The sequence below is a fragment of the Hypanus sabinus genome, chromosome 4 (genome assembly GCF_030144855.1).
Source record: "Hypanus sabinus isolate sHypSab1 chromosome 4, sHypSab1.hap1, whole genome shotgun sequence".
NCBI classification, from domain to species: Eukaryota; Metazoa; Chordata; class Chondrichthyes; order Myliobatiformes; family Dasyatidae; genus Hypanus; species Hypanus sabinus.
The window spans coordinates 168,060,286-168,074,623 of NC_082709.1; the positions used below are offsets into that span (position 1 = coordinate 168,060,286).

Genomic DNA, 14,338 nt, shown 5'->3' on the forward strand with positions numbered 1-14,338 from the left:
CCCAACTCTTCCTCTGCTACACTGACTACTGCACTAGCATTGCTTCATGCACCTATACTGAGTTCGTCAATTTTATCTACATTTCCTCTAACTTCCTCCCTGCCCTTAAATTCACTCAGTCCATCTCTGACACCTCCCTCCCCTTTCTCGATACCCGTCTCCATCTCCAGAGACAAACCTCAAATGACATCTTTTATAAACCCACTCATTCTAAGGTCATCTCGACTATACTTCTTCCCATGCTCTTATTCCACAGTAACAATGAGTTTCAGTTGCCATTTATTTTTGAATATTTACAAGGCTAATTATAATCACTGTGATGAACAAAGCTTGAACTTTGTATACCAATTATTTCAGAATTCTTGGTGATAGAAGGATGCTCAATTTATAAGACTAGAATCAAGTTCAAGTTTATTGTCATTCAACCACATAAATGTATACTTCCAAATGGAACAAAGTTCCTCTGAAACTAGGTTCACAATGCACTACGTATAACTGACACACAGCTGATAAAGTAATATTACCACTAATAAGTTAAAGTTTCTATGTATGACTATAAGGCATGAGGTTTCTGTGTCCACATCTGAGGAATGATCGGAGGCAAAAGTTTGATTAGGGTGGACAGACTTCTTGCAAATATAGGTAATCTGTTTTTAGTGATCCTAGCTGACTAATAATGTTAATCAGTTCACAGCCTCGTGAGATGACAGATGATGTCTTGGTTTAACTTCTCAATTGAAGTGCAGCACTCAGAATGGCAGGGGAATGTCAACCTGGATTACATGCCTAAGACTTTGCAGTACGAGCTGAACTGACAGCAGTCTCACTCAGAGATCAGAGAGCTGCAGGCTGACTCACAAATGAAAAGCTATCACTGTACATGTCCCACACTTCAATGATGAAACATTAGACCTTAATCTTATTTTTCATTCCTGAGGATCAAATGGATATTAAAGAACTCGTGCAACCATTAAAACACTATTCCTAATATTCTGGAAACCTTCTGTGCACACTGTCATTTCACAGGATATCAACTGATCTTACAGATATAGGAAAAATGGTGGCATACACTCAGTAGCTGTTTTATTAGGTATACCTGCTCGGTAATGTAAATATCTAATCAGCCAATCAGGTAGCAGAAACTCAGTGCATAAAACATGCAGACGTGGTCTAGAGGTTCAGTTGTTGTTCAGAGCAAACATCAGAATAAGGAAAGAAATATGAACTAAATGACTTTGACGATAAAATGGTTGTTGGTGCCATGGGGTGGGTTGAGTACCTCAGAATCTGCTGATCTGGGTTTTTCACACCCAACGGTCTCCAGAGTTTACAGAGAACGGTGTGAAAAACAAAGGAACATCCGGTGAGCAGCAGTTCTCGGGTGAGAATGCCTTGTTATTGAGAGGTCAGCAGAGAATGTCCAGACTGATTCAAGCTGACAAGAAGGCGACATTAACTGAAATAAGCACGCGTTACGGCAGAGGTGCGCTGAGGAACAACTCTGAACACACAACTCATTGAACCTTGAAGTGGATGGGCTATAGCAGTGGAAAATGACAAACATACACTCAATGGTCACTTTATTAGGTACAGGAGGTGAAGGAATGAGTTAAGAACCAGCAATAATAACTCAGAGATAATGAAGCTAAAGTAAGAGATCATAAAAACACTAGAAACAGAACTATTAAACCATATTGCTCCTTAAGCTTTACCATCCAACGTTATTATTAGAACACTGAACAGTACAATACAGGAACAGAGCATTCATTTATCATCTTGACAGTGACCATGATGCCAATCTAAATTAATCCCACATGCCTCTATTCCCTGCCTGTTTATGTGCAGGTGTAAATGCCTTTTAAATGTCTCTACTCCTCTGACCTTACACATCTCCTTTAAACTTACCCCCTTTCATCATAAACCTGTGGTCCTCCAGTATTTAACATTTCTACCCTGGGTACCCTATCAACACTAACTATTCTTCTTATAACTATATACTTCTATTAAGTTGCCTCCTCAGTATCCAAAACTCCAGCAAAAATATTCCAAATTCGCCCAAACCTCTCTCCAATACAGGCATTATCCTGGCAAACTTCTGAAGCTCTGCAAAACTCCCACATACTTCTTTATAGAACTGCAGAGAATACTTCGAACATAGCCTTACCAAAGCTTTATACAGCTGCAACATGACTTGCCAATTTTTAAACTCAATGCCCAAATGTGCCATACACCATCTTTACCATCCTAACCAATTGAGCTGCCTCTTTCATGGAATAATGGATCTTCACCCATGATTCCTCAGTACATTAATGTTCCCAAGGGTCGTGCCATTTACTGATTGGTAGTAATAAGCAGGAGTTTCCCTTGTCCATTTTGTCCTGTCTTGAGCCATTGAGTTACACAGCACATTTAATAATCCTTTTGGTCACAGAGTTCACACCACCTATCAAATACAAACAATCTGCTCAAGGAACTCAGTCAATCAAGCAGTAGTTTGGGGGGGTGGGGTGTGGAGGAAAGAGGGAGGAATTGTTTTGTCTTACTGATTACGACCAACCATCTATTTCAGTCCATGGATCTATAATTCTCTCTCTTCAATACAACTTGGAAGAAGCATTTGGCGCAGAAATTGCATTCTGAGTTAAGGGACTGTTACTGTGACAGAGCTGAGCATGTCATGAGGATGTGACTACAAAATGGATTTGCAGTAGCTGGGAAGAGAACCAACATGAGGGAATCCCCAACATTTTATGTATCCTTATTTCTGTCTGAAAGTGATCTATTAATATTGCTATCAGGGATTCTTTGTGCAGCAGGAACACCCTCCTATTGGGATAGATTCTGACCAAATCAAGCAGCTCAAATTCATGAAGTAATGTAGAAGATTTGATTCTACAGCTAACTGTAACCCTACAGCTCAGCTTATCCTTCACTCTGACTTTACCATGCAGTAGGTCCCAAGTTCAGAGTGCAGAAGAACATGTTAAGAGCAACACTGGCATACATGAAAATAGGAGGCCAACATGATGAAGTTAGAGCAAGGAACTCTGAGCAGCATATCCAATATGATCTGCTTGACATGAGGTTGCTAAGTTTCCTTTGCCTATCCAATATGTTGCAAAGGAAATTTAGCAACCTCATGTCCATCACATCAAACCTCTGAAATGTCAGAATCAGGTTTAATATCACTGGCATATGCCACGATATGTCCTGCTGAAGAGTCCGGCCCAAAACGTCATCTGCACTCTTTTCCACAGATGCTGTCTGGCCTGATGAGTTCTTCCAGCATTTTGTGTGATGCCATGAAATTTGTTGTTTTACAGCAGCAGTACTTAAAGCTATAAATTACAGTAAGAACTATCTCCCATCAAGAAGTGTGCTCATACTTTAACTTCATTCTATCACCCTTGAACCAGTCCCTTCCCACCTGTATTTGCAACACTTCTCATGCTCTCAATCTCTTCAATAACTTATGATTCTCTAGCCCTAACTGCCTCACTTACACCATCAAAGTCTAGCTCCCATAAAGCAGGTCATAAAGCTCTCTGCATTTTTCTCAGTAAAATAAACAACCAGTTCCTCTCCACCACCACCCTCCTCTATCTGACAAAATTGGTCCTCACCCTCAACAGTTTTTCCTTTGGCGCTTTCCACTTTCTCCAGACTCAACATGTAGCCAAAGGTACCCAGTTTGAGTGTGCCTCTTCATTGGCAACACAATACAGAATGCTGCAGCAACTCAGACAGCATCTATGAAAGTGAGTAAGCAGCTGACATTTTGGTCAGAGGCTCTTGATGTTGCCCTCACTGTAGCTCCTCCATTTCATGAAAATCTGCATTCACCCAACCTTCCTGCCTTAACAGTGACAGAATTTCTCTTGTCCTTACCTGTCACCCTGTGAGCCTCTGCATCCAACACATTATCCTCTTCAACTTCCATATCTCCCAGGAGATCCTACCACCAAGCATATCTATCTCTTCCCCCCCCCCCCCCCAGGTATTGCTCCTGCCGTGATTTCCTTGTCCATTCGTTCCTCCTCACTATCTCCCTCCTGGCATTTATCCCTGCAAGTGGTCAAAGTGCTACACGTGCCCATTCACCTCCTCCCTCACCTCCAGTCAGGGCCTCAAACAGTCCTTCCACGTGCAGACAACACTTCATCTGTGAATCTGCTGGGGTTGTCTATTGTGTCCGATGCTCCAAATGTAGCTCGGTGAGACTTGTCATAAAAATTGGGGAACCGCTTCATCCAGCACCCCCACTCCATCTGTCAAAAGCGAAACTTCCTGATGGCCAAACATTTTAATTCTAATTCTCATTTCCATTCCAACATGTCAGTGCATGACTCCCTCTTCTGCCAAAGCTGCCCTCAGGGTGGAAGAGCACCTTGCATCTAGGCAGCCTGATGGCATGAATATTGATTTCTACTTCCAGTAAAAAGAAATCCTTCCACCTCCCCTTTTCTTCTATTCCCCACTCTGGACTCTTACTTCTCCTCACCTGCCTATCATCTCTCCCTGGGTGCCCTCCTCCTTCCCTTCCCCCAGTTTTTTTTTATTCTGGCATCTTCGTCCCTCCTTTCCAGTCCTGAATAAATGTCTCGGCCCAAACCATTGACTATTTATTTATATTTATATATATATACACATACATACATACACACACACACACACACACACACACACACACACACACACACACACACACCCTTCCACCAACCCCCCCCCCCCATCCCCTATCCCCTGCCAGAGCTAATGTACATCCAATAATATCTCTAACCTCAATCAAAATTGTTTCTTCACTCTTAAAATAACCATTCATATCTGGACTTCTTGTATAGTTCTTTATCATGGGTCTTGAACAACACAGATCTAGCCCACAGTAGATTGTGAATCTCCTGCTTCATCTCTAGCTTTTGGTTTGGATATGTCGCTATGTTCTCAGAAGCACACACTCATCCACACAGGTTATGATAACTGACAACTGTGGCATGTCCATTCAGATTTGAAGTTGAATCCCTGAATATTGTCCAGTAGGTGCTCCTCTGCCTCCCTATGTAATCCTCACCATTGGTCCTATAGTCCTCAGTCTCGGCCTGTACTCCGGGAGTAGAAGTACAGCCAGCTGTTCAGTCCTTCCAACATGCAGGTGTGGGATGGCATTTTAAGTGTTCTTGATGGCTTCCTGGTGGTGTTAGAGTGGTCAGCTGTGCTGACTCCTCTGGTTCCAAAGGTTATCTGGTGATGGTCAAAAATTTCTTCAAGCTGGCCAGGTTAATATCCCCCACACTGATTGAGGAACGCATTATTAGGGCCACATTCAGTCATGATGATGAAGCTTCAAACAATTAATAACCATTAAATCCCTATTCGCCACTCCAATAGGATCTGCCACTCCTCTTCTTCATGTTCCTGCCATCATAGAAGTCAGTTTACAAAAATGTTAATTTGTCATTTGATAATCAAGGCTGAAGTCTTTCGATACAGCAAAGGTTGAAGGCTTGTACTCTAGATCCTGGAACTGCCCACCTTATAGCACGTAGGGGTGTTTTCACCACCAGGCCTATGGAAGCTTGTAAAAGTCACTCACCACAAATCTTCTCAAAGGCAATTGCAGATGAACTATTAATGTAGGTTTGGTCTCTAATGTCTACATTGTGTGAATGAGTTAAAATAAAACTGAGCATAGAAAACAGTAACTTCCTAATTTATCTCACTGTAACTATCATGACTGTGCTTCAAAGCAACTCTTTGTATATGGGCCATTTTGGGAAAATATCACGAGGAATTATACAAATACAATCTCATTTTTGTTAGTGAGACAGTGCTGGCACAGAATATTTGACCCCATTAGAGCAATCAAATAGCATTACATCAATTTACTGTGCAGCTAACTTTGAGATATGCTGGCATGATAATACCAGCATATGTATTAATATATCAAGGGAGAGATCAGTCACAATCGGCATTTGTGCAATTCTGAAATTTCTGAACTGCAAATTGCAGATTATTTAGTAAATTTTAAGGCATGTGAGACTCTAATTACCTGATCTCTTATCATGAGACACACATTAAAATAATCAAAGTTCTAAAATAATGGCATGGCAGCGTACTGGTTAACAGATTGCTTTGCAGTACCAGTGACAAGGGTTCAATTCCTGCCACTACCTGTAAGGAGTTTGTATGTTCTCCCTGTGACCACATGGGTTTCCTCCCGGTGCTCCAGTCTCTTCCCACAATCCAAAGACATACCGGTTGGTAGGTTAATTGGTCATTGTAAATTGTCCTGTGATTAGGCTTGGACTAAATCGGTGGTTGTGGGGCAGAGTGGTTTGAAGGGCTGGAAGGGCCTGTTTCACACTGTATCTCAATAAATAAATAAATAAATAAATTTAATCTGCAATAAAGCAAATGTTAAAAATAGAGTCATTTTGTATGATCTATCCTGCAAGTTACCCAGTTTTGAATTTGGGAATGAATGCCACCTTCTGTATAAAGAATTTAGCGAGCTACAGCTTCAGGGCTGTAAACCAATAGCATATGTCATCTCATATTTGGAACTCTGGTAGTGTATCCACTCCCTGTGTTTTTTTCCCTAGGGACCCACTGAAAAACACATTGATTTACCTATCATGTGACGTTGTTGTTCAGCAGGTCAAACATCATGCCCAGCTGGTATTGCTTATACCTTAAACAACACACACACACACACACACAATGCGGAAGGAACTCAGCGTCAGGTGGTTTCTATAGAAGTGAATAAACAATTGATGTTTCAGGCTGAAGCCCCTCATCAGGACTGGAAAGGAAGGGGTCAGAAGCCAGAATAAGGTGGGGGGGAGGAGGAGGAGTACAACGTGGAAGGTAATATACTATATGAGACCGAGTGATGGGGAAATTAGGTGGTGGGGAAAGGGTGAGAGGTGATAGATGGAAGAGGTAGAGGGCTGAAGAAGGAGCATTCTGGTAAGCAATATACCTTGCCTACACTTGGACTCTCAGAGCTTACCTTCCTACCACTGCAATTCAGATTAAGGAGCTGAATGTTAGACAGCAAATTAACAATGATTTAAGCAAATGATTCATACATTTTCCTAAAATAATTTGCTCATTAAATACTGTGGATCAGAAACCTACCCAAGTGGGTCATTGAAGAGCCCATGATCTACATTTTTGAAAGAAAGATCAATGGTTACTATCGAAGATAGCTGGGCCTCCCACATACCTTGAGCAGCATTGCTCTGAAAGGGGAGGGAATTAAACTGCAGCTTCCCTTCACCAGTCTGAATGAGGACAGCAATACACACAAAATGCTGGTGGAATGTAGCAGGCCAGGCAGCATCTATAGGGAGAAGCACTGTCGACGTTTTGGGCTGAAACGAAGGCGAGTCTTGACGAAGGGTCTCGGCCCGAAACGTCAACAGTGCTTCTCCCTATAGTTGCTGCCTGGCCTGCTGTGTTCCACCAGCATTTTATGTGTGTTGCTTGAATTTCCAGCATCTGCAGATTTCCTCGTGTTTGTCGGAATGAGGAGTTTGTTTCCCGTACAAGAGCATTGCTGCTATACAAATATTCCAGCAACCCCAAAGTCACATCAGCAGCCACTGAGGTCCGGACAGGCAGGAAGAGGAAGGCCAAGGACGCAGTGGAAATGGTAGAGGCAGGGATCTGGTGGACAAAGTGGCACCTGGTCAGGTGGGGCTGGGTGGGTTTTCTTCAACCCACTTCAACAGGGACATCTGCAAACTGGAAGCTTTTTAAAAAATCTATTCAATATAGGTATACCATACTTGACTTACTTATTATTATTTTATTTAATTAATTTATTATTATTATTATTATTATTTTCTCTTCTATATTATGCATTGCATTGAACTGCTGCTGCTAAGTTAACAAATTTCACGCCTCATATCAGTGATAATAAACCTGATTCTGGTCCAGAAGAGGTGTGAGTAGCTATTGGGGAAATGCATGTCATCAGGATGGTAGGGATGGGGCAGCAAGGAGCTTGGATAAGATGGGAAGGTGTGCTGAAACAGAAGATATCCCAGTTCAACATCTGGCAAGCAGAACCCCAGCCCCCTAAAGTTCATGACCCAGGCTGAGTACAACATCCTGCCTAGTCCAGCAACCCATTTTGCTTGGGGCAACAGCAAGGCACCATCATGTTCTCTCTGCCCTAGAACTAGGACCCTGGAACACATCCTCAGCAGCTGCTCCAAAGACCTAGGAGAAGGCCGCTACTGCTGACGCCATGACCAGGTGCTAAAGGCAGAAAATATCTCCTTGCTCATTAACCATATTAAGCACCTTGAACAAGCCAGAAAACCCATATCCTTTGTCAAAGCTGGAGACCAACTACAGCCTCAGCCCAAATCACCAGCAGACTTGCTCGACATGGCGTCTGGCAACTGAAAGTCAAAATTGGCAAGCAATTAAAGCTGCCTGACTTCATTACATCATCATCCTTAAGGCCTGACATGGCCACTCTGTCAGAAACCTCAAAGCAGGTGGTCATGGTAGAACTGAGCACTCCTTGAGAAGACCAGATGGAGGAGGCATTTGAGTATAAGAAGGCCAAATACCTGATGATAGAGCAGTCTCAGAGACTGGGGTGGAGGGTACAATGTCAGCCTATAGAGGAGGGGTATAGAGGTTTTGCTGGCTGATCACTCTGCAGAATCTACTCTTCAGCGGAGCGACCACTCTCCACTAAACATCGACGGCTCCTCAGTAGAGATAGTTAAGAGCACCAAATTTCTTGGTGTTCACCTGGCGGAGAATCTCACCTGGTCCCTCAACACCAGCTTCATAGAAAAGAAAGCCCAGCAGCATCTCTACTTTTTGCAAAGGCTGAGTAAAGTCCATCTCCCACCCCCCATACTCACCACATTCTACAAGGGTTGTTTTGAGAGCATCCTGAGCAGCTGCATCACTGTCTGGTTCAGAAATTGCACCATCTCGCATTGCAAGACCCTGCAGTGGATAGTGAAGTCAGCTGAGTAGATCATTGGGGTCTCTCGATGTCTCTCTTCCTGCCATTACAGACATTTACACCACACGCTGCATCCGCAAAGCAAACAGCATTATAAAGGACCCCATGCACCCCTCATACAAACTCTTCTCCCTCCTGCCATCTGGGAAAAGGCACTGAAGCATTTGGGCTCTCACGACCAGACTGTGCAACAGTTTCTTCCAAGCCATCTGACTCCTCAATACCCAGAGTCTGGACTGACACCAACTTACTGCCCTCTATTGTGCCTATTGTCTTGTTTATTATTTATTGTAATGCCTGCACTGTTTTGTGCACTTTATGCAGTCCTGGGTAGGTCTGTAGTCTAGTGTAATTTTTTGTGTTGTTTTACGTAGTTCAGTGGAGTTTTTGTATTGTTTCATGTAGCACCACAGTCCTGAAAAACATTGTCTCGTTTTTACTGTGTACTGTACCAGCAATTATGGTTGAAATGACAATAAAAAGTGACTTGGAACTTTCCTTGGCATTACGAGGGTTGCAAAGAGAAGAGCCATCAAGACCATCACAGAGGCTGCTGAGCAAGCCTCCAGATGGCTATGGATCAAGAGGTGAACTAGGAACCAGTGCTGCTGGGACACAAGCCAGGGTCTGATCAACCGAGTTGCCTGGGAGATGTTGAAAAACCCAAAACATCCATTGACCCAGTTACATCACTGATGATGTGTCCCAACACATCCTACAGCATCATGCTCTTCAACACAAGACCCAGGCAGCTGTATTTGGCTCCTCATTTCTTCAATATCATTGTTTTTTCCCCTTCTTTCATGGGTTGAATGTATACTGTAAGACAAGGCACTGAAGTTGTGTGAAACAGACTATGTGGTCTTTCTGTCAGTTTTTGTTGGAAGATAATTGTATAGTTTCTGTAAAACAGAAATATCTGAAAATAACTTCACATTTTACATTTTTGTATTTGATCAATTTCACATTTTTAAGCTCAGAGACAAAACTGAAAATGAGATTAAGATGACCACTGGAATGATAATGACCAATGATTGTTATCAGTGTAAAACGTGAGTTATTTTGCAGAAAATCTCACTAACAGAAGCGAATAAACCCATTCTTACTTAACAAAAGTGAACAAGGGAAATCACTTTAGCGTTCTCTGGCCTCTGGAAGTACTTGCTATTCTGGATAACTCTGATGTATATAGGTAAGTGCACACTTGACATATTGCAAATCATTTCTACTTTTAAATAAGGTGATCCTCAATATGGGTATTCAAAGACCAAATGCAGAGGCATCAGGAGGCAATTCAACTCTGCAATGTCAGTTGACAAGAGGCAAAGTAAGGCAGCTGTGGAAATTCAGGTAGTCTCCTGAGAATTGACTTGCAGTTGAAAAAATAACAAGAGGACATATAAAAGTGATGGTGAGAGGGGGTGAGGAATGTAGGTGATTTATACAAATATCCCACCATTGCCTGTGAGGAATTTGTATGTTCTCCTCATGACTGCGTGGGTTTCCTTCCACAGTCGAAACCATACCGGTTGTTAGGCTAATTGTCCAGCGATCAGGTTAGGATTAAATTTGGGGATTGCTGCACGGCGCTGTTTTAAGGGCCGGAACGACCTATTCCCGTCTGTACCTCAATAAAATAAAAAAATTACTGGAAATAGTAACATATACTGCCATAAATTGTAAATTGTTCAAGGACCTTCCAAAGTTTACATGGTCTTTGGCTGAAGGAGGCAGAAATAAGATGGCTTTTATAAGATGGCTTATAAATCAAGCCATCAGGAATAAGCCTTAGCAACACACACAAAATGCTGGAAGAACTCACCAGGACAGGCAGCATCTAAGAAAAGACTACAGTTGAAGTTTTGGGCTGAAACGCTTCGGCAAAATTTGTGTGCATTGCTTGGATTTCCAGCATCAGCAGATTTTCTCTTGTTCAAATTCTCGTTTTGTTTATAGATTTCAACTTTTCAATTTCAGCTTCTGATTGCTGAAGATGAGCAGTGCGTTACCGTCACAGAATTTGGCACCCAGATGTAAATCTGCTCATTAATTATCTATCATTTAGTAACAGTCAAAATACTGACAAGGATGCTCACTTAAATCTACTTGAAGCAGTTTATCAAATGTAATAATCACCATCTCTGATACAAGGGCTATGAAACTTACCTGCTTTAGGTGGATGCTGCCCACTTGACTTGACATAGCTTTCCCTCTCAGTAGTTTGTACTAATCCAGGCTGCACATACAACACTATGCTACCAACTGTCACCAAGGTGAAAAGAATGATTTCTCCTGGCATTTGGCAAGATGTTTGAGTACAAATCTGTGAGTGTACGACGTAAGCTTATCTACTCACGGATTCCTCATGTAGTTGTTGTTCACAACAGAAGATCTTTCTTAGCAGCACTTCCTGTTTGTGATCATTGCTCCTTCAACCAAAAGTAATGAGTAAGAATGCCAGAGAGTATTCAAGGTTAATGATCTCCTGATCTGAGTTTTTTATTTCAGCCAAGGCAATGGTGATACTGGTTGTAATCCTGCATCAATATCTTACAGGAGACTTACTTATGTTCCCTTATAATGTATTAATTACTTTTTGGTCAGACTAAGAAAAAAGCAAATTGATAGCTTAAAACAATTATCTTAAGCAACTTTAGATGTTTTAAAATAGTGGAGTTTTGGCAATTTGGCACATGATCCAATCAGCTCTAACTCAGACAACAACACACACAAAATGGTGGTGGAACACAGCAAGCCAGGCAGCATTTTGTGTGTGTTGTTGTTTGAATTTCCAGCATCTGCAGATTTCCTCGTATATTAGCTCTAACTCAGTCATGGTTTCCATCGCACTTCAACAAAGTTCTCTATTCTTCACATTTATATTAATATCAATCTAAGAATCCACAACTATTTTCTTTAAATATATTGATTTTTTTAACATTCAGAGACCACATTCCACATCCACCATCTTTTGGGAGGGGGAGAGGAGTGACAGAGGAGGGGTTAAACTCTTCTCATCTCTTTTTGCCTGGGGCTCATGAATTTCCTCATCTGTCAGTTTGTGTTCTGTCCAAGATAAATAATTGCTTGATTTCAACTTCCCTGTATGCTTCATTACTTAAAACTGCCGCTCTTTATTTAATAAAACCATCTCAGTTCGCTAAGTACGATGTCAGCAGGCATACATTACCAATCAAATTATCTTTTGGTATCAGTAGATGGGGCCCTCCTGTTAGATATCCACTCAGGTAAGTGATTGCATGTGCTATTGATCCACAAATCATTCAAACAATTGTGGCTTCCAAGTTAAAAGTTCGAATGTTTGGAACTATAGACCTTGTATTTATTATTAACTAAGTTAATCTATATCACTATCATTCACCCTCTTTCCTATCTCATTGTTTCCTTCCCCCCATATATTTCTTCTCCCTTCTTTCCCAATTCTTCTCTACCTCACTGCCCACCTCAGCTTCCCAATACATTCTTCCATCCTTCTCTTCCTATTTCACCCACCCTTTTGATCTTTCCTCCCCTTAGTCATCTTTCCATATTCCCTCTTTCACACCCTGCCATCCCACTCTCACATTTACCTCATGACTCTCTACACCCACTTTTTCCCGAGATTGTGCCTCCCTCCCATCACTCCATTTCGTTCTTCAGTCTCCTCCTGCGTCCCTTCTCACTATCCTTTTCATCTTTTCCCTCCCCATTCCACTTCCTCCAGTTACCTTCTCCCTTTCCACGCCACTTTTCTCCTCAATCCCTTCCTTTCCAGGTCTCCTCTCTGAGCCGACCTCCCTACACAGCTCTGCTGTTGCCTTTCCTGCTCCCATTCAGCCAAGCCCACTTTTAATAAAATTGGAGCCACGCCTCAGACACTTCAGCGTGAAAGCCCCACTCCCTTCATCAGCGCTATACCGAGGAACCGCCAACATGGCTACACAGGAAGCACATGCAAAGCAGTATTTAGGGGCGTAAGAAATTTTAGCAGCTACTTCTAAATTTCAGTTCACATGCCGCTTGGTAATATCTAATTAAGAGCTGAGTTGCGTAGTTTCTTACTGCCTTTAATAACTTACGTGTTGCATGACACAAATGTAAATTTATGCTTGTAGATCAAACCATCCCCACCCCGAACTAGAATTGTTTTTTTATATAAAACCCTGCCAAAACGCTGATTGATGGAGTCCCTCCAACATTTTTTTCGTGTGATTGACAGACATTATCGGAAATTACGCTTAAGACCCGCCTCTGCCGTTTGGCTTTTCAGCCAATCCGAAAGCAGCGTGCATGACGAGCAGTCCATGGAATGACCTCATCCCTAGTGTGGGATGACGTCAAATTCAAGATGGATGGAATCACTGCGGCGGCGCGCGGCACTAAAATCTAAAGCAACAAAAAATAATAACCGAAAGCAGAGGATCGTCCGGCGACTTTTTCCAAAGTTTGAGACACCCGTGAGAGTGAGTAGTTACCGAATTTGTGGTATATGCGGTACGGAAAACCGGAAGTTCGCAGAGTTCTCTGTGTGAGGGGATAGAGAGAGGGAACGCGGCCTGTCCTGACGTAACTCACACTCACTGTTATTCTTCCCCCATCCCCCTCCTCCGGCGGCTTCGGGCGCCGCCGACCTAGCACGCAGGCGTGAACCAGACAGCGTGACGTGACGGCGTTACGCTCATGCGCAGTGGCTTTGTTTCGCGGGCTCGGTTATCTATACCGCGCATGCGTTAACGTGTGTATTCAAAAGGAGGGAGGAAAAGGGCTAACCTCCTGTTGGTTTTCGTCTCTGTGTGTTGCTGTGTAATTAATTTTTTAGAGAAAATGGATGCAAATTCTACAGGGCATAAAGCTGAACTTTTTCTCAGATTATAGAATGACAAAGTATCATGGAAAAATAGGAGCGTGGCATTGCAAATGGAAAAAATGCTGTTTGTAGACTGATGGCCTCCCCTTTTCCCGTGTTCTTTAAGTGAATAAAGTATATTTTACGCAAGAGAAATATGTAACTTTTTGAAACGAAGACCTTACCCTATTAACGCACTACTCTGAAGGAGATCTGTGCTTCTATTAAGCAATTGTGTTTTAAATGCAAAAGGTTGTAGGATAGTACGGTGAAAAAAATTGAATTGTCTTCATTTTGTTGCCGTTACTCCATATTCTACTATTTTTGATATTTGGAGCGTAGATGTATTCGTGTTTTAACTGTTAAAGTACATTTTTTGTGAAAGGTTATTTCAACAAACTGATTCAAATGTATCTTTGGGTGAAGATATATAGTTAATCAAACTAAGTTTTACTGATCAAATGAGCAGAAAAGATAGATGAATCGTGAATCACATA

The 14,338-nt window shown here is 42.1% G+C and overlaps 2 protein-coding genes across 5 annotated transcripts in view; one reads left to right on the forward strand and one right to left on the reverse strand.

The window, feature by feature from the left end:
- Positions 1-11,422, reverse strand: part of LOC132393466 (uncharacterized) — a 44,164-nt gene extending 32,742 nt beyond the window's left edge. For 3 of the 4 annotated variants that reach the window (XM_059968733.1, XM_059968734.1, XM_059968732.1), the window contains exon 1: positions 11,162-11,386. In XM_059968733.1, coding sequence (XP_059824716.1) covers positions 11,162-11,294 — 133 coding nt within the window. In that variant the 5' untranslated portion in view covers positions 11,295-11,386. Of the gene's footprint in view, positions 1-11,161 lie in introns of all 4 variants that reach the window. The other variant, XM_059968735.1, reaches the window with a different exon arrangement.
- Positions 11,423-13,325: 1,903 nt separating this feature from the next.
- zbtb21 (zinc finger and BTB domain containing 21) overlaps positions 13,326-14,338 on the forward strand; it is a 47,392-nt gene continuing 46,379 nt past the window's right edge. Inside the window, exon 1 of the mRNA XM_059968731.1 lies at positions 13,326-13,458. The gene's annotated coding sequence lies outside the window, so the exon portion shown is untranslated. The remainder of the gene's footprint in view (positions 13,459-14,338) is intronic.